This window comes from Pararge aegeria, chromosome 21, assembly GCF_905163445.1.
Source record: "Pararge aegeria chromosome 21, ilParAegt1.1, whole genome shotgun sequence".
Taxonomy (NCBI): domain Eukaryota; kingdom Metazoa; phylum Arthropoda; class Insecta; order Lepidoptera; family Nymphalidae; genus Pararge; species Pararge aegeria.
The window spans coordinates 11,376,312-11,401,761 of NC_053200.1; the positions used below are offsets into that span (position 1 = coordinate 11,376,312).

The following is a 25,450-nucleotide window of genomic DNA, read 5'->3' on the forward strand; positions in this document are numbered from 1 at the left end:
TTATACCACGTGACATTGGCGAAGTAAATCGTACCCAATTGGTACAAACGCAAGCCATAAAAAAAAAAAAAAAAAATAATAATCTGTTTATTTATTTACTGGTCTAACAGCTACCGATCAAACAGACAGTTTGTAAGATTTAAGTTTGTTTGAAATATTAAAGCTAAACTGTAATATTTATTTGAAAGAGACTAAAGGACTTAGGAAAAAAATAGAAACAGACAGTTTTGTTGTGTTTTTTTTAATTTGGATACACTGAATTATTTAAAATTATAGATACATTAACACGTTCATGGACAGAACGCCTCTCGACGTTGTTACTGTAAAAAATAATATGACAGTACGCCTGTCGACGTCAATGTTTTTACGTGTATACAACCAGTACGCCTCACGGCGTTCCATTTTCTATACTGACACAAGGAAGGGCATTTTGTAGTGTCACCGTAGAGAGAATTTTTACCTTTTACTGTCATATCGTGACTTAAAAAAAAATCACTAAGCAAAATTGTGCCTTACGCACACATGGATAGTTGGGTCACGCACACTACGCCCGTGGACGTGGTTATTTCATACATTTCGTTGAGTAGTGTTCGGCTGGCAGCGCACGAGCGTGTTTGTACACGTTTTGGCGCGTAAACGGTTTCTAAAAGGCAAGTAAGTGTTTATTTTGCGTATTACATTAATTTGATTTATAAAAATAAATAGCTCAAGGGTTGTTGCTTTTGGTAACCATAACAATGTTAGTAAATTTATGTTTTGAACACGATTACATCTATTTGAATTCGTACTAATATTTTTATAGATGTCGTCTAAAAGTTCATACGAAGAGCTTCAAAAAAAGCTTAAAGCTTTGTTCGACGATGTTTCTTCGCCTGAATCTAGTCAAGACCCTTATGTTGACGATGGGACATTTGGTTCTGATCAAGATTATGAACCATCTGACGGCAAATCGACGAGTTCTGAAGAGACAACTTGTGCTTTACAAAGCAGGCAGGTAAACAGGAATACTTCGATTTTACCTTCTGATAACTCTTTGTCATCGGCACCCAGTGATGCAGATGATAATGAAGATAACAAAACAAGTTCTCAATCCGAAAGAAATCTTGAAAATATTGATAATATCCAGTTTTCTGCTGAGCCTGTAAATCAGATCCAACCATCTGTTTCGGTGTTAACTGCTGAGGCTAGAGAGTATGCAGAATATCCAGATGTATCCCCAAGAACCTCTGGTGTGCCAAATTCAATAAATCCTACCCCTAGAAGACCAGCCACTCCTGTTATAAATGAATCTTGGTCTAATACAGTTATGACCATACCAAATTTTGACTTTGATAGTTCGGCGTGTGGTATTACGGTCAATGTTGATAACATGGACAAAGCTATTGATTTTTTCCAACTTGTGTTTCCTAACGAATTTATAGAATATTTAGTACAATATACTAACAAATATGGGAATGCTCTTTGTTGCACTAATCGACCACATACCAGACACAGCCGAAAAACTGTCTACCGCGAAATAACTTGTGAAGAAATGTTGCATTTTCTGGGTCTTCTCAAAGGTCACATAAAATGTCCAGAGCAAAGACGTGTCTTTTCACAAGCTGATCCGCTATATTTTCATCCAATATTTAGTTACGTAATGTCAGGACGAAGATACGAGCAAATTTTGCGCTGTCTCTGTACATCGGAATTGGGTGAAAAAGGTGAAAACAAGATTGTGAAATTTATTGACTTGTTAACTTTAAATTTCCGAAAACTTTACAATGCTGGAGAAGAATTATCTCTAGATGAGTCTCTTCTTCTATTTCGGGGCCGCCTACAGTTTCGACAATATATCAAATCTAAAAAAGCTCGATATGGTATTAAATTTTATTAGCTTACACACGACGGTTATGTGCTCAATATCAGACCAAATGTTCTTTTATTACTAAGTCCTAATAATTTAAAAGTGCAAGACTGATTATAATTTTGTTATACTAAGTAATAATTATGTTAGAAGATTTATAAAAATTATTTTGTAATTTGTTCTAATCTAATGATTCAGACTGATGGCATAAGTAACTTACTGTGATTAAACGTTAATTTCATAATAAATATTAAACTAATTTCCTATTGTTTTATTTATTTATCATAACACATCAATTACGCCCAAAGGCGTAGTGGCACAATGCACAGTAAAATGCCTAGCACAATGTGACAGAACGCCTTGTGACGTATACGCCTATAGCTGTACTGTCAAATCACATCATTTATTACTTTTGCGATGTGACACAACGCCTCTAGGCAATGTATGAAATTTTGTAGTGACTTATCACAATCAACCATCGAGGTCATACTGTCCGTGAACGTGTTAAAATATTCTACATGAAATGTGAAAATGACTGTTCTATTCAGCTATAAAAATCTACTATTAGTAGATCACCGCGACTTCATAACAAATGTTTATAAAAACGTAAATAATCAACATCAGAGTATTACAATTAACTCAAAAATGTTTTGTATAAAAGGTGGGAGAAGTAATTTGATACTTAATAGAAAGAGAACACGCGATTGTGAGCAGCTATTAGAAGAAGTAAGTAACCAAATTTTTGGATAGTATTTAAGTGAAGCAGTGATAGCCTAGTGGTTAAGTAGGACTTCGGTTTACATTTCTACAGTCAATACAGATTGTGAGAGAAGACACGCAAACTGTAGTTGTCCGGGAATGTACTTCAACCTGGATAGACGAAGCAAGTCTCAGATAACTTCAAACTTCACTATTCATATAAGTCTACCATATATTATAGTTATATTTAAAAACAATCTAGACTAGACAAGATGAACATTAAAGTGTACAAGTGGGATAAAGGTCTTGATTGATTGATGATGTTTGTTTTAGACACTTAAAATTAAACAAATGCACAATGAACTCATAACAAAATTACCATTGGAAATGAAGTTACGTTTAAGTGAAAAGTATGATGTATTGGAAACATCACTTGTCAGGGAGTTAGCACAGAAGCACTTTGAATCAACAATATTTGATCACCAAGGGTTGAAGGGCGGCAATAATTCGGATACTCCTTTGAAATGTATGATCAAAGAAGACAACTACCTGATACCACAAAACTCCAGGTATTTACAGTTTCATCTCTTACTATTGCTAGTGATGTGGGGTGTAGTCCTTTGTGAAGTGATGATAAATGATAGAGATTGCTAGAGATTGATAAGTGGACTGTATTTCCAATGATAATAATTGATAATGATATATGTAAATGATATTAATGATATTGATAATGGCCCGAAGTGCACTGTTCTAGTTATGGCCACGAGGCTCGATAATTACGTAAACGGCTGACGGTGCAGTGTTCGGTACACGCAGTGGCCCAAACAAGTGGGAAAGGCAATATGTGCACCTCTCAATGCAGCAGTGTGCTTAGCATACAAAAAAGCTGTTAATATTTTAGAATATCATAATTGATCACATCACAAACTTTGTTACTTTTCCTATTATTTGAAACAAGAGGATTAGAGAGGTTTTCTGACTGCACATTAGCCCTAGACTGCTACCTCAAATGATGGTATGTTATGATACAGTCTTAGATGATATTAGGCTAACCTGTTAGAGGTATGATAGTTATATTAAGCTTACTCTTCATACAATGTAATTTAGAAACCTACTATCTTATATCACCAAAGAGTTACTGGTAAAATGGTGTTATTTAATTAAATAAAACCAGTTTTTTTTTCTTTTGCTGGAAACAAACACAGATTAGTCTTAACGCTATTCACATAAAAGCAACAGCCTTGTACTGTATACTATCTTTTGGCTTATAGAGTGAGAAAAGCTTACTCACAAGACCACTGCTAAATTGGCTAGCTAAGCCCTTTATTGTTTATCTACTAAAACAACAAACTTCTTTATAATTTTGTCTTAAGACCTTTGCTTTACTATTTTTTTAGATTCTTCTGTGGTTGTGTGAAAGAACAATGTGCTAAATTAAAAGGCGATAAATTCGATATCCTGATAGCTGATCCTCCTTGGTGGAATAAATATATCAGAAGGCTAAAGGGAGCTAATAATAAATTGAGGTCAGTAATATTTATTTCTGTGCTGATAACAATAATTAAATTTTCATATAATACTTACTTTAGGCTTTAATTTTTACAGAGCCTTAAATTTTTTTTTTTTTCATTTATTTATTATCATCATTAGCATACTAACTAATAGGAGGGACGAAATTAAAGCAATGACCACCATTCAGCTTCAATACAGGTGTGTTAACAATTAAAATCCATGTTACCGATTATAACCAGGACAGATGGTTTGGCTCTTGGAAGTGTGTGATTGGACCTTGCCAATTCTCTTACTATGGCTGCTACTAAGAATTTCTGCATAAGAAAATGCAATGCTTAGCATTTTTGTGACCTCAGTCAAAAATGTAAGCAAGACAAGTAGACCAGAATCATTGATATGATATATGATAATGGCAGCGTTTATGACATTATTGTTTCAGCTATTCCATGATGTACAATGAGGACATAGCATCAATACCTGTCAAAGAACTCCTATCAGAAAACTGCCTTATTGCTGTATGGTGCACCAATTCACCTAGTAATATAAACGCTGTTAAAAATCTTATATTTCCCAAATGGGGCGTTGAATATGTAACAACTTGGTACTGGTTAAAGTTAAACATAGATTTCACACCACTCTGTGAGTTTGCTAACGGATGTAAAAAGCAGCCGTATGAAAGAATTGTTATAGGCAAAGTTGGCAATGTGTGTGTGCCAAATGACAAATTGGTGGCTAGCATACCAAGTGCATTGCATTCACACAAACCTCCGCTATTGGGTAAGTTATTTTGTTCACAGTCAAAAAAATTAAGCTTTACTAAAGCTTCTTTTTGTTAGATGCATGTTAAGTCGGAACCTTTTCTGAGTCTTTAGTTATGAGCTCGTTCGCGAGCGCGATATGGAAGCTGAGAGTATATTGTTCAATGCATACACATTTTATACGATATCTTTCATCGGGCTAAACATTCAAATAAGTTTTCAGAAAATAACTTTCCAACATTTTTCCTGTTTTCTTCTGTATGACAGTTTCGTAGGCCGCTCTCTATTTTTGCTGGCAACAGGCACTCACGATTCGTGCCTCGATTATTATTTCTGACGGAGGCAAATCTACTATTGCTCTGCTTTTCAAATTTAAATGGGGAATTTCAATTATTAATAATCAACCACAACGCAAAAATATTAACACAATATGAATTACGGCGCGACCGTTTTTTTTTTACCTAAAACTTTAACCTCAATTTTGCATACTTGATATATTTAATTACTAAAAAAGCCTTATTGTTTCAGATCTACTAAAACCCTGCATCGATGTAGAAAAGCCTCAGATTTTAGAATTATTCGCTCGGTACCTCCTTCCGAATACGACCAGCGTGGGCTACGAGCCTCTGAAATGGCAACATGTATCTTTATACGAAGAAGTTTTTGATATTACTTGAGTATACTTTCTATGTAATAAAGAATGAATTTTATTACCTCGGCTTTGATGGAAAGTTATTTTTAACGCTACAACGAAGATATAGGTCAGCCCTAGTTACTTTTATAAGTATGGATTAATCGCTCCAGTGATCTTTAATGCGTTATGAAAACAAGATAATTGCCCGGCTTTCATTTTAGACGAAAAACTGTTGTTGTCGCGCTGAGCCTAAACTACTCACGGACGTGAGTCCACCTACACTCATAAGGTGAAGTTGGGACAGCTGCAGTTAAGACCGATTTTAAATTTAAAAATATGACAAGACCTAAATTTCATATTTCCCATCCAAATGTTTTTGAGTCCTTTGACTTCTTTTTATGACCATAAAGCAGTAAAAAGGTGATACTTTTGGTCATTTTAGAGGGTCAGATTTCTTAAGTAAATTAGCTTAGGTTAGCTTTCAAGAAAATTAAAAGTTAGCGATATGTTTGCTCCAGACTTAGATAATCAACTGAGACTTAATATTACAAAAAAAAAAGATTGCTCCAGAGGCATTATCTAGCACTGCTAGCATAGGCTGGAGATAAAAATTATGTACCCCGATTGTATCCCCCGACTAGGATAATATTACCGTGTCCACCTGCTAACTGCCACAGGGAATAGGAGAAGTTTACCTCCGTCATTATTAATTGTGTATTTAAAAAAAAAAACATACACTTCTCCACTTGCGGGGCTTTTGAATTCCTAAGCAATCCGTTAACATTAGTTTCAAGTTAACGAGTGCAGTTATCACCATCACCTAACATAAGTGGTAACATGTTATACGCTTCATCAGTGCCCGTGATAAGGTCTACATGAGTAAAACATTTTTGAATTTTGAATTTTGTGATTGTGCCAAACATGGATAGCAAACCAAACAAAAAGACACACATTCCCTTTTACAGTACGGATCGATTACAGCGAGGTAGATAACCATAATAAAATAAAATTTAAATAAAAATAAAATATTTAATAGGGCTATACGTAATGGAATATTTTAGATTATGATTTGCGTTAACTCTTCCCGTTTACCACGATGACGGTAGTTTTGTTTTTCTTGGGGTAGCCATCGGGATTCATTGTCTGCCATCGCCAGAAATCGGTGCCTGAAATAATAAATTAGAAAAAATTTCAAAGCCTTATTTTTGAAAATGAAATATAACTGATGATTCAAACATAAGATAGGTACCACAACTTGTGGCATGAATCATAGACAATTTAGGTTATATGAGTTGCCTCGTACAAGGGAGGCACCGGTGCGTTCTTGGGAGATCCAAGAGCCTCTCTTGATGTGCTGAGGCTGGGCACCGTTTTAGTGGGAAGAAATCCCTCATAACCCAATTCTTTAGAATTTGGGTATTTCGTTATCAGGAGACCCCTGTCAAAAATAAAAAAGGTTATATAGGTCGCCTAGTGATAATCGATTAGTGAAACGTAAATGTATGCCTAGGAATCTTATAGGCGTTATCTCCTTTCTCTGGAGGATTTGGCAGCGATCAGGCCATTGACAATGGGACCCGCCATGCATTTGGGGGTCAAAACATTGGCGAGAGTGCGGTGAATACGCAAGTGAATCCCGTGCTTTCACTTATTGGTCTATCGAGGGACACACAGAGTTTTAAGTGGGTGCAAGTCCCACATAACTACTTCGTTTTCCCCAACGGAGTGGCATACGTCAGGCATTTTCTCTGTATAAAAAAGGAGTTATCTCCTTAGGCTTGGCGTTGTTCATTGTTAGTGAAAACGGCCATAATACTTACACATCTCTTCCACGGAGCGTTTAGTGGTCCACCCCAACTCTTGTTTCGCGAGAGAAGCGTCCGCCCACATCGCTGTTATGTCACCAATCCGCCTCGCGACATATTTGACCGGGACCTTGGCTTTCGTAACGCGCTCAAAAACTTCCACCAGTTCCTTCACCGACACCCCTTTGCCTGTACCTAGGTTGTATACCTGCAAAATATCATCTATTCAGCTACTTTGTGGACGCCAAGCATTGTATCAAAATGGCAAGAATAGTCTTTCCTCGATAAGGCAGAAATACAAACTTACATAATATAAATACCTTATTTATTTATGTAGAACCATAAATTAAAATGAACATGAAAAAGGACAAGAGCTGCACAAGGGCAACTTTTTTCAAAATAGATTTCTTCCAGAAACCCTTGACTTTCTTACTACCAAGAAATACAGTAGTTCTAAGAGGTGAGGTGTAATTTGAGACAAATTTTGGTATATTTGTCTTATCTTGTTAGTGTATAAAAAAAAATCTCTCTTCTCTACAAGTAAATCTATATCCACTTATAATAAAGTTAAAGACTTTGTTTTGTTTTTGATTGAAGACAAGCTCTGGAAATACCAGTTGGATTTTTGCATTTGATACTTAGTCAAATTATTAAGAAAGGTTAAGTACTTATAATAATATTAATTATATTTTCTACTAAATTATAGGGTATAGGCTTGTTAACATACACGCTGCAACCAATAAACCGTATCTAAGTATAAACCTAAGAAAAAATTGGAAAGAACGCCTAGTGAAATCAAATAGCAAAGACGGACGAGAGCAGAATAGTGGATGAAAATTTGTAACGCATACTTCGAAGACATGGCTACTAGTCAGTAAATAAAAGCACTTTTGCTCCTTACTTTAAGCTTGCCGTGGTTGTCACTTAGCAAATTGAGCGCAGCGACGTGCCCGCTAGCCAGATCCATAACATGTATGTAGTCACGAATTCCTGAAAATAACATGTTTGTTACTAAGTATAAGCATTTCCTTACTTACTTTATACTGTTATAGGAATCTATTAAACTAGGTTTCTGAATTAGAAGTTGAAAGTGGCGCACCTTGCGCTGTTCACCCACTTGGTAGACATATGCGGTTTCGTCGTTTCAAGGCAATTTAATTCACTTCAAATGTAAAGACTGTTCAATTTCATTGTGCCGGCAGGAGAATTAGGCATTTTACATTTATGTTTTTATTTTTCTTTCGTAAATGTTACTTTTTATGTGAGTAAGTACTTTTTAGTTGCATAAATTGTTTTTCTATTTTATTTTTATGGTATCATAATGAATACGTTTTATATTCATAAATAATTAAGACAACTTAAAGGAAAATTTAAATGAAAAAAAAAGAGTAGATAAACGAAAGTAAAATAGACACTATTTTTCATCACTTGAAGTGTTGGGTTCATTGTGTCCTGCAACCAAATAAAATCAAGGATCCAACGTTATAACGTTCTGAATCCATGCTAAAATATCGATACCTAGCATACCATCTGTTCGATGTAGGTACTAACTACTACATCAAGTACGAAAGAACATTTTCAGCCAAAGTCAACAATCAGAACCTTACACTACCGCGTAGCACTTTGGTATAAAATCCCAAATTCTCCTGCAGATGTACGACGCACGCGGCCTCCTTTAATAGCGCAGTGGCGCCTTTGACAAAATGCGGCACGGGCCAAGGTACGGCACAAAGGCGACCGTATCTAAGCGAATAGACTTTATGCCATTGAGAAATACAATGAGTAAGTTAGATAGAAAACACTGATGGCAATTTGGAGCAGGTATCTCGCAGGTAGGTGAGGAAAGAGGCGATGTAAGAGTTACAGGTGCATGTACATTAAGCACTTGGATTATGTTGATGATCTTATATTTACTTACCAGTTCCATCAGGCGTATTGTAATCGTTTCCGAAGATAGTTAGCACGGGTTTCTTGCCGAGAGCTACCTGTGCCATGAAGGGCATGAGGTTCGTAAACTCCTTTGTTGGGTCCTCGCCGATCAGGCCCGAGGGGTGAGCGCCCACCGGGTTAAAGTATCGGAGCGAAATTATGTTCCATTTCTGTTAACAGATAGAATATAACTTTAACAAGGTACCTACCCAACCCAATGCGGTGTTTACATATAGTTTAGTATAAAGGACTACGTACCTAATCGATAGAAAAGCTAGGGTGTGAATTATTGATCTAACCAGGTTGCTCTTCTAATAATTTTAAATGACAATGTAAGATGGTGATAAAAAAAAAAGCAACCGGCTAAGTTTGTTGTGGGCTTCTTCTTAGACCAGGACGCGTTTGGTACCCTCGTAGCTTTAGTTTATATTTAACGAATATGGTTATCGCCATAATCTCACTACCGTGTAATTCTCACATGTAATGTACGCATCAAAAGTGCCATCTATGGGCCTACTTGAATAAAGAATTTTTTTACTTTGACTTTGACATAATATCCAAACCAAGCGAGACAAGACCCTGGTAACTGGAACTCTTATTGACCTACGTCCAGCAGTGGACGTTGATGATAATGATCAACATGATCATTTACGATTACTTATATTACAAGGCGCTTTAATGCCGATAGGGTAAGTTGTCGTGATAATGTATTCTATTCGCGGTATGTAAACTTTTGTTCCATAACTGACGGCCGAGTGGCGCAGTGAGCAGCGACCCTGCTTTCTGAGTACAAGGTCGCGGGTTCTGTTTCCACAACTGGAAAATGTTTGTGTGATGAACATGAATGTTTTCCAGTGTCTGGGCGTTTATCTGTATATTAGAGATTTATGTGTATTATATTCATAAAAAAAAATATTCATCAGCTATTTTTGGGCCCATAACACAAGGTGTTGTATATAAAACAACTATTTCAAAATAGGTACTTAGTTGTTTTATTTTAAAATTGAATAATAGGGGATAAAAATATGTGTTGGACAATTTTGCTTACCTATTAGAAATATTACGTGGAAGGATGGCCTAAACCGGCCGGTAAATATTAATGTAATGTTACGCGCTAACCTTAGGTACTTATTGGCTTCAAAACATTATAGAAAATACAGTTACACTATTTAATCTCATTTTCCTATTTCACATAACATATCAAATGAATACATCGTAGTATGTAGATATAATATTTCCGCCGTCACTCTAGAGTCACGTAAACTCGGCAAAGCTAGTATAAGCCTTGAACTTAACGAACTAAATTATGCGTTTAGTAGGTTAAACAGAACCGGTTCCCGATCAAGAGCTGAATTCAACATAATTATGTAACCCGCGACCGCGACACGTGGTCATTGTGCTATTAATTGGGAAGTAAACGTAGATTAATGGAGATGCACAGCTGCTTTTCTGATGAGATTTCCAACTAGTACGTTCATTTAGTTCTAAGGTCGATAGCAGTTTATTAATACGCATTTAATACGGTTTAGTAGTATAATATTAATTGTAAGCTGGTTCGATTGCAAATAACGGGGTCTTGAGCTCGATTTACAAATCGAGCCATGAATGGTTTGGTTTTTTTTTCAGTAAAAAATCTCATTCTATTCTATCTTCATCTCAACATAATACTCCGCCTGCCTCGGAAAGCACGTTAAACCGCCGGTTCTCGACATCATCACTAACGAGACAATATACCTTACCATTCTATCTACCAATCATTCAAAGCACGGTAAACCCCGTTGAAGCAGCATGGTGGGTTTATGCTCTAAATCCGGTACTGGGTCGATTTAAATACGATATTTACATTACTGGTACCTTATTTCGTAACTATTTCAACCGGTCGACTTTATACATAACCGTTACAAAACGCATAATTTGAGAGCGCCCTTGAGATCACGTTGCATACCGACTCGTCGCAGATGGCACCTCGTCATCGGTAATCCACTTAGAAAGTTAGAGGCAAGAGTGATGTTAAAGATAGGTAACCAAAAGCCTTGAAGATACTTTGGCGTTGTACGCAGGTTTTAAAAAAAAAGGACTTTTCGCTTGACAAGACTTTCTATCTAAACGTAAAGAACGTAAGGCTTAGCGGGGTTGTAATGTTGTACTAAGAACTATAACCAATGTGGGTTGTAATGTGATGTGATTTGAATTAAGAAACATCCCGCATCCGTTTTGTTCGCAAAATGCAGTTCAGTCTACAATTTCTATTTTGCTTTGACACTCGCGTAATTTGAATGTTACTTTCTCGTTTCGATATAAAATAAAAAATAAAAAAAAAGCCATTTAATCCCAAGTAACATATTAAACATCGATTAACAAATAAATAAATAAAGAAATAAACAAAATAAAGAAAATCTAAATAATATACTTACATTAAAGTTAGTTGGGTACCCATCTCCATCTCTACAAAACTTATTAGGGGTTAATAATGCCTTACACCCCTAAACCCGTCCCTACACTTAGGATTCTCGATGGAACACACTCAATACGGGAGCTACTTTAAATCACTCCCATGTCTACATAATTTAGTAATATTTTTTACTTACATCATCAGCAGCGCTCAAGTCTTTAAGCATCTCCTCAATAAAATACTTTGTCCTTCCATACACATTTGTTATGTTGCCGGTTTGATGGGTTTCAGTGATCGGCAGGGTCTCCGGCTCTCCGTAAACCGTGCACGACGACGAGAAGACCATTTGGTAGCAGTTGTGGGATCGCATTATCTGGAAGAGTTATTTTCTCATGTAACACATCTTGTGTCCTCAAAATATTAATAAGAGCTTAGACTTATTATCAACTGTTCTGGATTGTGCAGTGTGGTGATGGCAGATCAGAATACATTTGTCATAACCCCTCGTCTCGCGGGTGGTCGTACGAGGCGACTAGAAAGGGAATATAAAGGAGAACGTGCAGCAACGTCCTCTGTGCTATTAGTACGATTAAAAATCCGCCTGCCCGTGGTGATTATGGACTAACCCGGAAGGTTACATTTAGCCCAGCAGTGGCAAGACCCTAACTATAGTATACCTAACCTCTGGGTTTTTGTCATTTAAGATCCTGCTTTACTATAATGCAATCGTGTTTTGCCCTCCTAAATCCAGTTCTACCACAGAACAGAGAGACACCGTGAGCGGTAGCATCATTATGTGGTTGATATTCCATAAACACGTACGAAACGTTTTTTATACAAGTTTCTGATCCCTACTATTTTTTTATGAAATACATCTTTCTTACCTCCAATAAGTTGAGCATGCCGAGTAGATTATTCTGGTAGTACAAAAGTGGTTGTTGCATTGATTCACCAACTGCCTTCAGAGCCGCGAAGTGGATCACACAGTCCACCTTATGCTGAAATGTATTATGTATATGTAAACAAACATTGACCGAATAATAGCAATTTGTGTGGAAGAAGCTGAAATGAGTTTTGATAGTTGTTGAGGTATTTGAGCTCCACAGCCACAGCGTTGGCCTCTTCTCATGGCGAACTTTTGCGCTCGCCCCATCTCGACGGTGACGCAGTAACAACACCTCATGTGGTTATCTGCTACTGTCCTTCCGAAGAAAAAGATATTGGAGGCATTTGAAGCAATCAAGTTTTTTTCCCAATCTGTTACTTGCTGTAACAGATTGGGAAAACATCGTGAGGAAAACTACAGGCCATATAGCTCTCCATAAAGTTCTCAAAAGGCGTTCGAAGTCTACCAATCCGCGAGCGTTGTGGACTACAGCCCAAAAACCCTTCCTATTCTGAGAGGAAACCCTGGCCTGGTGCAGACCGGTAATGGGTTGCTAATGGTTATGATGATTTGAGCATTGCGTTGTAGCGCGGAAGTCTATAAGAGTAAGTTAAACAGGGAAGAGATGCACGAGCTTAGGTACGTGTGGAGATCGGCATTGTAATGATTGCGTTCCATTTGCTGTAGGAACTTGATGGCAGTTTTGGCTTTGTTAAAAATAAGCCATCCGTTGCTTTAAAAACCCTGTATTTCTTTTTAAACTTATTACTTAATGTTTGTAACCTTTAAACTTATAACAAAGTGTTGTCATTCATGGTTGAGGACATATAAACGTCTTTTTTACCTTTATGTACACAGTATTACAATCGCATCTAATCAACAGTGCAATCATTGTAATTCTATCACTTAAAGGCTAAAAATCTGAAGGAAAACCGCTAATGGTTTGGGGCAGTACTCGATAAATCGTCGATCACTTTATCATATTTGGTAATGGCCCGTCATTACCTTATCAAAGATATCGTTGATTTGTGGTTTGTCTAATAGATCTGCTTTATAGAACGTGATTTTTTTGCCCGTGATTTCTTCCGCTCGCTGCAAAGCTGGTGAACCGTCTTCATCACCCACTGCATTTGCGAAGTTGTCTATGGCAACTACTTCGTATCCTGCCTCTAGGAGGTCGACCACGCAATGACTACCTATGTAGCCAGCACCTCCTGTGACCATTATTGTCCTGAAGCGGGACATCTTTGATTTTGTTTTAGGGTAAATACTCTATGCTGTAACAATAATAAAATAATTAGACACTAATTAAAATATACCTTACCTAAATAGTTAGCTTCAATCGATGAAAATGAATGTGATTTGTAAGGAATCAACTAAAGTTAATTTTCCTTGGAAGAGTTCTCGAATAGTGGATTTTAATGAAAAGCTACCCTATTCTGTTATCTTTTCTGTTAGTTGTGACCTTTAGTGTTTTATTTTTACCTTTACCACTTTTATTTATCTTTAGACGAAGATGCGATGTGTTTGATATAACGGCATTTGGTATAATGGTGAAAAGTAACCGAATATGATTCACTGCCCGGCCAGCTAATTCTTAGCTTAATTATATATTGAATGTGTTCTTTTTTATAACGTTCTAGTAGTCTTTACAATTGCTGCGATAAATTTATAGAAATTCAAATGTCGTAAGTGTAAAAAAAACCCAGCCCAGTTATAGCCCAGTGTTTAAGACTTCAGGCTCAATTTTGGGCTTTAGCTTTTGGCCCTCGGTATGAACCTCTGCAACTGTTTGGAGTTATGTGCCTTTTATGCAACGAATTAACACTTGCTTTAACGGTAAAGGAAAGCATCATGAGGAAACTTGCATGACTGAGAATTGTCCATAATTATCTCAAAGGATAATGAGTCTACCCATCCGTGCCTCAGCGTTGTGGCTTAAACTCATATCATTCTGGAAGGTGACCCGTACCCCAAGGTGGACCGGTAATTGATTGAAAATGATGGCGAGTGTGAAAATAATCCAACAAAGCAAACCTACTCCGGCAAAATATTTCGTAAATAAAGCTGTTGTTTATTCATATAAAATAGTTGCGATTATTTGTAAGTATGGCTGCGAGATGTCCTCATAGACATAGTTGTGTTATTGTACTATCCGAAAACCTTCGTGCCTCCTGCGTTCGGAACAATGTGCCATTAAATTTCGTATGGTACAACCCTGACTATAACTTTCAACTTGGGCACGTGCTGGTATAAAATAGCAATGTGGAAGAGGAAACCATCTATATGATTACTCATAATTCCACTGATTTAATTGTTTGATAAGGAAAATCTCACCATGTATTGTGATTTAACTATTTTACTTCAATGTTTATCATTGAACAATCAAATCATTTTCTACTTTTATTTATCAGGTCAGCTTGTAACACTGTCGTTGAGAAGTTGGTGGTTCCCTTTCTTTACCAGCTAGCATTTACCTCCGTTCTTCGTCCAGGTTTACTATGGTATTTTACAAAACCCCGTGAACAGTTTGTTTTCGTGGGACACATACAAGCCTTTTTTTTCACGTGGGGAAATCCTCATGGATACCACCGCGCCACGGGGAGGCACGGTGATTATGTCGGACTCGTACCGAATAAAACCCCATTGAGTTCCTACCAGTCGCCTGGTGGTGGTGTGAACTATTTCTCTAACCAGGCTGCTTCTTAAATATTTACAAATGACAATGTGAGATGGTGTTAACAAAAAAAAATACCCGGCTTGGTTTGTTGTGGGCTTCTTCTTAGATCAGGGCGCGTTTGGAACCCTCGTAGTTTTAGTATTAAGTTTATCGGCCTCACTACTCACTACTACCTATGTACTTACACATTTTGTATGTCATCAACGTATCAAAAGGACCATCGATGTGCCTATTCAAAAAATATTTGACTTTGACTTTAGCCTATGATGCTCTCCGTCCTTTCAACGAACTCTATGCTGAAAAACAAGTTGATTGGTTGCTTCCTTATGGAATGAAGGTAGGGCCAACAAACAAACAAATTCACTTTTACATTTATAATATTAGTAAAGATAAGTAAACTTTAGGTAGAATAAGGTGAAGAAAAAAGACCAATACGGAAGCCTTTATACAAGACCTTCACACGAATTCGATGATCAAATTAAATTAAAAGAAAACGTGACTACTCATTTAATTATCGTTTTTAAAAGTCTTGTATTCAATTCCATAAAATTCCACTAGACCATTGGTTAGTCAACTACCGATCACGAGGTTTAACGTTCTTTTCTCGCTCTAAACTTGTGTGGTCTATGTAAGATCAGAAGAGAGATTATCTGCCAAGAGATTCTCCGGCCTGCATGGCTAGCATGGGCAGGAGACAATAATCTCCCCGGGGAAAGGATAAAAAATTATCTTCTCCCACAGCTGTATCAACTCTCAGAGCACTTGCGCACAAGTGAAACTATCTATGGAATATATATGTTTATTATTTATTATACATATATCCAAATAATATATGTGTAATAAACAGGGGGTAAACTTCTCCTATTCCACGTTCCTATTCTTTAGCAGGTGGACACGTTAATTATATCCATAGTCAGGTGATATAATCAAGGAATATAATATTTGTCTCTTGCCCGTGCTAGCCCCGTTCTAGCCCCGCTCTAGTTAGGAAATTGTCGTTACAACTACCATGCCTTGGAGAGCACATTAAGCCATCAATCTCGGTTCGAATTAAATATAAATATGCTACGAAAATACACACATCTAGTAGCTTTTGATAAATATTTTTTTATGAACAATTAATACTAATTAATACTTATAATATAAAGATAAACACATAGCCACTGAAAAACATACATGTTCATAACACAAACTTTGTCCAGTTGTGGGAATCGAGCCCACGGCCTTGGACCCAGAAAGCAGGGTCGCTGCCCACTGCGCCAGTCAGCAATTAAAAAGTATAACCTATATAACCTAAAACGTTCATACTGCAATTCCGAAGACGTAGTAACATATTAAATAAATGCCGAAGACCGTTATCAATTCCAAATGTATTTCTAGAATTCGAAATAAATAATAATACTCTGTAGAATCTAATTTAAAACGAATAAAACTACTGTTAGACATAATATAATAGGTAACTAAATGAATTCTTCAGAGCGCTAAGTGACCATCAAGGAGCTTGCTTACGAAACGATTTCACAATTTGACAGAGGTTTTGTTCTATGGGCAGGTAGGTAAGTACGTCTCAGTCTCAAGGTATGACAGTTAAGTTATCTAGGGATTCTAGAATATGATGAAATAGAATCCGAGAATGCTTTTAATTATTTCTACAAGGATTACTCACCCAACACTTTCCGTGCGGGGTCTGGTGTAACACTAGACACCAGTGGTCATATAGACCCATTGGTAACTTTTATTTAGTGTCATATTACCACCTTACAAAGACGTTAACTTAACACACTGTTAAGAAACGGAATAAAGGACGATGCATAATGAGTGATGAGAAACGACGATGGTGTATCTAGCTCTTTTTTCTCTTGGTGTGTATACAATAATATATTAGTCCATCACTGAACGCATCTTTCTACAGCTCCAGACTCCAGAATAAATAAATATGATTGCAATCGGAAAACATCGTTTGGTAACTGGCATGCCTGAGAGTTTTCAATGATCCAAAGGTGAACTCTACGGCACTTGGCTAGTAGCGTGGTGGACTGCGGCCTCACCCTTCCTCTTCAGAGAGGAGATCCGTATCCTGTTCTGGGCCGGTAAAGGGACGATGATGATTATGATTGCAATCGTCGTGGGTCAACATGCCCGGATGCTGCAGTAAACGTGTTCATAATGCAAGTAATTAATTTTGCATTCATCCGTAAACTTTAAATAAAAAAAATTAAATGTCCAGCTTAGTTTATTGGACTCTTATACTAGGATGTTATTGGAAACCTCATAGCTTTAGTTTGTATTTTTCTAATGAAGGTAGGATCAGTCATCATCACTCAATAAAATGTAGAAATAAGTAGTAAAATATGAAATTAATGGTAGAAAATAATTGTGGCGTATAAAAAGTGGCTTCTATAGGCTTATTTGAATAAATAAATTTTAAATTCATTTAATTATTGTCTTTTTTTCTACCTTGCTGCTGTGTGATTTCGAACCCTCCACCTCGTTTGAGATAATACTTTTAGCAATCCTTTATTGCGTGATTTATTAAAATCATTTTAGTAGAGAATCAACCAGTTCTTATTTATTCAACCCAGTTTTTTCGCAATTTTTAGCTGTTTCTTGAGAAAAAAAATATTACGTGATATTAGCCCAAATCCCCATGAGACTGAGACAGGTTTTGTGGAGCCTTTACCGGAAACGTTTAAGTCGCTTGGCAGCACTTTTATCTTTAGCGTAGGTAACCCACGGCCGAAGACTCCCACAAGACAAAATTCTATTCCTAATCCAGCTCTTCTTCTTCTTCTTCTTCTTTCTACCAAGTTATAACTTTTGATAAGGCAAGATTTGAGCAACACAGGTATTTAAAAGTTACTAGCCGTGGAAAGAAGATTCGTCCGCCTTTTTTTAAATTCCCGCGATCTTTAGTTTATCGGGTTAAAAAGTATCGTATGTCCATCTATCTAACTGATGAAGGTACACTTACTTAGCAAAACAGAATGCAAGGTATACTTAGCCAAAATGTACCATGATCGGTTCAGTGGTGAAACTGAACATAAGTAGTTAATAAAGAAACAAACAAACACAAACTTTTGCATTTACAATATATAAGCATGGATTACAGGGAATCGTGAGATGAATGAGTACTCAATGATATCATCGGCCATTTCCCATCGTCGTAATATTAACTGCAGATGTCCGTTAACGTTTATAAAAAAAAAAGCACGACACATCCGCTGAGGAATGAAGGCGTACGACTTGACATCGGCCAAACAAATAAAATTTAATGGTTCAACAAGTATCCTTAATGTAAATAAACCATGATAAAGAAGTAAGGTTAATTACTCGTTATAACTAATCTATGTAACTGTAATTTAATTACAGTAACATAATTATGTTTATCACGTAACATTAAACGAAGAAGGTTAATTACTCAAAAATTTTATATGTATCACAAACTATAATGTAACTTTTCACAGATAGTGAAAACGAGTTTAAAATTAGGTTAAGTTTCAGTATCATTTAATTAAATAGTCATTATTTAAATTTGAACCATAGTGAGTGCATATTTTAGATTTGCAGAATTAATTTACATGATAATCACGTTGTTATAACTCACGGAAAAATTATATAGATATGTATAAAAAAGTACCTATGCTACTTTTTACAGATAAGTACTTTGTAAAATTGAGTCTACTTATGTCTAAATAAAGTTATTTTTTCTTATTTAGAGCCTGTGCACATTCGTAGAACGAAATAAACAAACTCTTCAACTGTAGACATAAATATTTCGGATGTTACAAAACAAACTCTTTCATTTTATTTCATATTGTCCACGATTTCTGGAAGTTTATCTCAACAGGATCTTATTTGAAGTCGTTCAAGGGATATCCTGGATTTTTGGAACAATTCAGTAAAAATATTAATGTTAGTGGTCAATCAATGCCTAATTTCTTTCTGTCTACTTAGACAAAATGAGCGTGTGAATTTTTGGAGTAGGGTCTGACTAGAATCCAAATAATTATTATGTAAATGAGTATATTTAGAGAGGGAGAGCGTCTCGGAGAGCGACAGATATATTTCAGTTCACCCTCGTGCCTCACAGAGCACGTAAGTCATCGATAAATCAATCTTTGCCGCCTCTAAAGTTTGCGATCTAAAGAGCGTGATTGCCGATGTTAAAAGACCTGAGGCGTAGTTAACTCCTCAGGTCTTTACTTCTTGCGTTGTTGGTCGTGTTCGAAAGGGAGACCAAATCTTTTACAAATTCAGATATGTGTCTACACACACATACATACATACATCCATACATCCATACATACATACATACACAAAAACATTCATTCTGAAATTTAGTATCGTAATTAACAAAAATACTAGCAAAATTTCTTGCTTAATTAATAGACAATTCTTGCTCTTCTACAATCCCCATTTCTTCGTATGATAAACATTCTTTATATCTTTGAAATGAGAAATTATTCACTTAAAACTTTATTAATCATAAACAATGTTAGATTGCGTATCATTTCGCAAAATATTATGATAAAATAGGTAATTTTCAAGTAGGTATATAAGCGTATCTATTAATAAAATAAGTATTAAAGAATCTAAAAAAAAAAGATTCTGTTTAAAGATGTTTGCATATAATGTGTATTATCTTTTAATCAGTAGTGATCTTTAATTTAAGCGATTGCAATCTTTTAATTCTTTGTAATTACATGTTAAATTGATAGTGATTACAGGTGATTCTTGTTTTAAACGACTTCAAATGATTTATTTTTATTTATTTATTTATTTATACACTTTTTTTGTACACCACAAATGGAAAAAAAAAACAATGGACATAACAAAAATAAACTTAAAAAGTTGGATACAAAGGGCGGCCTTATCGCTTAGTAGCGCTCTCTTCCAGGCAACCTTAGGATTAGGAAAACCAAGAGAAAACCGATTGGTGGGGTGTATTATTATTAAATACATACTTACGAACAATTACACACTAATACTTATCATATTACACACATAAAATACTAATAATAATAAATATAAACTAAAATATATTATAACATAAGATACATACTTAAATATGATTAATATGATAATGAGAAAGGGGGTATTAAACTTAATGCTTATTTTTAAGGTTTCGCACCCGAAGCCTCCTTTATCTGTCTGTCAGCGGGATGTATCTCATGAGACGTAATAGGTAGAGAGTTGAAATTTTGCATAGCATGTGCTATAAACAAAGCAACACTTCTAAGGGCATGTACGGACCACGTCATGGAAAGTGCCGTCCAGTGACCATCAACCTGCAGGGCTAATACGGGCGGGAGATAAAAATTATGTTATGATATAATTAACGTGCCCATCTGCTAAATCACTGGAATATGGAATGAAAACACTTATATTAATAACTATTACATAAGAACACACTCACAAACACCATCACACACATACCCACACACTCCCACGCACACCCAAACACACAAACACACACACTCCACAAGTTTGCATGCAAGCATGATTAAAAAAAAAAATTAATAATATATTGCTGAATTAGAAAAATTAGCTCAATGTATGTACACATTTTGTTATAGAAGAGCGAGACCTCCTGGTAAAAGTATATTATATGCTTAAAAGGAGATCTCAGCGTAATAATTAAGTTATGTCTATCAAAAAATTATGAAAAAAACAAATGAAAATAATACTAAAGTCTTTTTTTGGTGATTTTCGTTTGAATTATTAACTTTAATGCTATGAGGTAGTTTATCATCTTGGTACTAAACCCTTTGATTTAAAATCCTAAAACGAGAAAAGATGAAGAAATCAGCACAAACTTATTTGATTAATTTTAGCATAATATATAGGCCCACTGTTCGATTGTTTATCTCCTAATAAATTTATAATCAATAAACCCTAGCACACATCCCCAAAAAAGTAATATTCACTCATAATTTATAAACCTCTACGTACATAGACGTAAAAAGTCGTTTATGGAGCTGATGCGATATTAAATCGGTCAAGTAGGTATATTATCCCTTTCATTTAAACCATCTTAAGGTAAAAACAACTTAATAGGTAAGTTGGTATCCCTTTTATGGAATCCTGCGTTCAGCAGGGCTAGCGTGGGCAGCTAGACATATCCCCGGGGAAAGGATAAAAATGTATCTTCTCCCACAGCTTTATCCATGACTTCTACGCAATCATGAGAAAAAGATCTGCATCAATGATGAGCAGAATGCGCGGAAGCTCCAACAATATTTTGAAAATATTAACCAATAAATGGGAATGAGTGTTTCCGATTAGGAAAATCCCTGTATGGAGCACTGGGTTGGTACACACTCACACACCAAGCGCTCAACTACTTACCTTAATTAGGAGATTCCTATTTTTTTTATTATTTGTAGGTTTTTTTTATTATTTATAATTGTTATTGTTGTAGCTATGGATTTTTATCTGAATTAAAAGTTATTATTATTATTTCTATCATTTATTCTTTTTCTTTTTTTTTAAATTATTAACAATGCTTAAAAATAAATTAAAAAACACTATTAAAAATTTATAAAAAAAAAAAAAACTTATTATTATTATTATTATTTATCAACTCACAGAGCATTGTCGCACAAGGGGAAATAATATCCAAATAAAACATTTGTAAAAACGGGGGTAAACTTCTCTAATTCCCTGCAGGAGTTCACTAACCGACATAGATTACCTATACCATATCGTTGATTATACCCGAAAAGTTATATAATTTTTTTACCTTAAGGACACTGTACATCCCTAGAAGTTCAATATCTCATTCATAATTTTTTAATTACTTTATATAAAAAGTGGTTTATGGGGCGATATTAACTTTACGATTATTACAATATCTGTTTTTAAAACAAACAACTTTATGTTCTTACCTATCAGGTAAATTGGTACTTAAATCCCTTTTATGGAATCCCGCGTTCACTCACCCGTTTAAATTAGCTAGTTAGTACAACGTAGGTTTCACTTTCCCATGGAATAATAATCGCGAATTATATTTCTGATCTCTTGAGACTTCTTCACTTTCCAGAATACCCGCGTGCGGCACGATTCGAATGTATTACTAATGTATAACTTATTGATATCGCATCTCTTATTTCTGCCTATCTTTTAGAATGAAGCAAAATTAAATCAAACTGACTTTGTAGGCATGTAATACATGACGGTAAGGTAAGTTTAAATTAATTTATCTTTTACTTTCCCTTTGGTTCAGTCAAAACGACTATCAGGACAGTTAGTTACCTCTATCTTTATTAACGGTTTATTTGAATAAGTGTGACTAAGTACCTAGTTCATTTTGCTTGTTATAAGGTAGGTATCCAAAAATTCTTCAAAATATTTAATGTAACGTGGTTTAGAAAGACTACGTCGGTAGGTACTAGTGGCGTGCATAGAGGTGTGCACAGGGGTGTGCACAGGGTATGCAGATGATATAAAAAAAGGAAATCGCCAGTACAAGTTATAAATACTTAAGGACAGGTTTTTATAACTCTTACAATTCCTATCCTTAAGTCTTATATAGATTTTTTTCATTTTATATCATCTGCATACCCTGTGCATACCCTCTATGCACGCCACTGGTAGGTACGTTAGTAGGTTGGTACGATAGGTTAAAGGCAGCCATACATTTTATTTAAGTTTGTTATTCCGGAAGATAAACTATTAGATCATTTAGATCTGGATAGTTTATCCATATTCCAAAAAATACTTAAGCCTTTTTGGTAAATTGGTCCTAAAAGTAATAAGTCTTTCTTATCTCAATGATTATACTTTAAAATTCGATAGTTCACCTACTTATTCATTATCGTGTTTTCCCTACACGCTTATTAAGCATTAAAATTATTAAAAAAACAACTAATTAATAAACGTAGATTCTGCAAAGTCAAATTCACAAGCTTCATTTAGAGTACCATCAAACAAACATTCGACGGTATAATGTTCACTTTCACAGAAACCGTTATACAAAGAACTTACCGCTTGCTACGATCCCGTGTTCCATTAACGACTATTCACTTACACTAGGATTTTATAAATTATATTGTAATTGATATAATATATTCCGGAGAAAACGCGCGTTTGAGACCGGTGCGCGCGCGCATCTGAGTCTTTCGTCGTGTCCGGTCTACCGCAGGGAAGGCACGTCACTTAAGGCAGATTTAGACTGAGTCAGTGTCTGCCGCCAATACCGGAACCGAGATGTAGTAACTCCCGCATGGCAGGAGGCAGAAGACAAAAATTATATCCCTCGATTATATTCCCTAACAAGGAATAAAATTAACGTGTCCACCTGCCAAAGCACTGCAACCGGGAATATGAGAAGTTTACCTCCGATTATAATTACACTTAAGTATTTAATTTGGATATTATTTCTACCGCTACGTCAATGTTTGGAGAGTTGATAAAGCTGTGTAAGAAGAGTTTATCCTCACCGTGGGGAGAAAAATATCTCCTGCCCATGCTAGCCGTACAGTAGGGCAGGCATGCGTGCGATAATTATCTTTTCTCGTACTCATATTTTTTCTATGGAGATAGACGAGATGATGGGCAGATATAATTTTCTCTAGATACGCATGCTTGCATGCCCTAAATCTGGCGTGCTTTTGCGCTCGCCAGCATCCCCGGTGGCGCTGTTACAACTCTTCAGGCGCTTATCAGCTAAGATATTTTTACAGGACAGACTTTGTTTTTGTCTCCAAATTGATTGACGCCATTTTGCCAGACGTAAGCGTAACACGATACCTAATACTAGGTCCAGGAACAATCATATGACACTAATATTGGTCAATGCCAAGAACTGACTAACTTAAATCTATACCTACTAATAATTTGTACCGTCTACCGTAACGCTGAATTATATTTATATACTTTGTGTTATATACTTAGTAAGGAACAATGACTCGACAGAGTTTTGTTTTTAAGTTAGTCTTTTTAATTAAAGGCAGTGACTGGCTCAATCTAAACGAGCCTTAATCTGCCTATTGCAATCGGAACACAATCACACCGATAATGTCTGAAAATGGCATTTGGTGTACGTATATTACTGTCATTTAAAAAATCACCTTGTGGTCAGGGAAGTGAACATGTCATAGGTGATTGCAATCAGTTATAAATTTGCATAAGAAGTGGGTGTTGAGGAATAAACTTTTAGTAGAAGAGTAAACATTCTTCTTATAGGCAAGCGCTCTTCAAATAATTCATCAGAACTTATTGTCGTAAAGCACAAACCTCATTATTATCAATATCAACCCATTTTCGTCCCATACGACGCACGTGTTACCTCCCAGAATGAGTAGCGATTAAAGCCATAGTACAAATATGCTTACCCAGTGCGGATTGGCAGACTTCACACGCCTTTGAGATCATTACAGAAAACTCACTAAAGTCTTTACCCATAAAGCTATCAGCGCTAGAAATGAAGCACAAACGCATCTAACATTAAGAAACCACGATGTTTCCGTTAAAGCAAGTGATATTTAATGGCATAAAACGCACATAACTTTGAAATACGAGGGGATTCCGCCCGAAACAGATACTGAAGTTAGTTATAAGTGAACCTACAATGCTATTACCGCTATAAATAAATCACAAATGGACCGATTTTCATCAAACATAGCTAAGAACACTCCCAACTAACTAACGAAAGAAAACCAAATTAAAACGGGTTCATCCTTTCGGGACATATGATGCTACAGACAGACACACATGCACACACTCTGAGACAGACAGACACGTTAAACTTATCACACCTCGTCGTTTTTGCGTCGGAGGTTTAAAAGAGCTACATGACGGTGTGAGAGTCGGATGCAGCCCGCAGGCTCGACAGTGACCCCGCTCGGCGCAGCCTCGCCAGAGTACCGTAATGATCGCTACTCGTCCGCATTCGCGTATCGGACCACTCACCGGTTCGGTGTGCTAATGTATGCGCTAATGTCATTCAACATTACACCTACTGCCGAGGGACATGGGTCTAGGCTGCCCGCACCTACGTCAATATTATTGACAATATACTGCATATTGACTTGTGTTCTGGGCGTATTAAAGATTATTTTGTATTTCCTTACTGGGCTTTTAAATTTTGTGCTTTGACTTTATCTATCTATGAATTGACTGGTGTTGCCACACTATTTAGAATATATACTTATACTAGCGGACCCCAGCGCCATCTGTTGGGCTGATTTGTGAATCTAAACCATCCAGGGTGCATACCAAAAAAATCATTCATTAGAATTTTATAAAAAACTATGCTGAAATATCGATGTTTTTTTTCGATATATCGCAATTGATCTATTTTATTATA

At 36.0% G+C, this 25,450-nt stretch overlaps 2 protein-coding genes across 4 annotated transcripts; one reads left to right on the forward strand and one right to left on the reverse strand.

Moving 5' to 3' along the window:
• Positions 1-256: 256 nt before the first annotated feature.
• LOC120633428 (N(6)-adenine-specific methyltransferase METTL4) lies at positions 257-5,534 on the forward strand. The gene is made up of 6 exons (XM_039903636.1): positions 257-285; positions 2,355-2,572; positions 2,879-3,114; positions 3,943-4,071; positions 4,497-4,834; positions 5,344-5,534. Exons 2-6 carry the CDS (start codon positions 2,378-2,380, stop codon positions 5,490-5,492), a joined length of 1,047 nt encoding a protein of 348 aa, XP_039759570.1. The 5' UTR covers positions 257-285; positions 2,355-2,377; the 3' UTR covers positions 5,493-5,534.
• A 924-nt stretch (positions 5,535-6,458) lies between these two features.
• LOC120633388 (UDP-glucose 4-epimerase-like) lies at positions 6,459-23,266 on the reverse strand. 3 transcript variants are annotated; one of them, XM_039903592.1, is made up of 8 exons: positions 23,128-23,266; positions 13,467-13,738; positions 12,460-12,573; positions 11,772-11,948; positions 9,173-9,353; positions 8,156-8,244; positions 7,270-7,462; positions 6,459-6,615 (listed from the first exon to the last, which is right to left on the reverse strand). In XM_039903592.1, exons 2-8 carry the CDS (start codon positions 13,704-13,706, stop codon positions 6,524-6,526), a joined length of 1,086 nt encoding a protein of 361 aa, XP_039759526.1. In that variant the 5' UTR covers positions 13,707-13,738; positions 23,128-23,266; the 3' UTR covers positions 6,459-6,523. The 3 variants fall into 3 exon arrangements, with proteins under 3 accessions (XP_039759526.1, XP_039759528.1, XP_039759527.1); XM_039903594.1 differs by lacking the exon at positions 23,128-23,266 and adding an exon at positions 22,083-22,387; XM_039903593.1 differs by lacking the exon at positions 23,128-23,266 and adding an exon at positions 22,052-22,387.
• Positions 23,267-25,450: the final 2,184 nt, after the last annotated feature.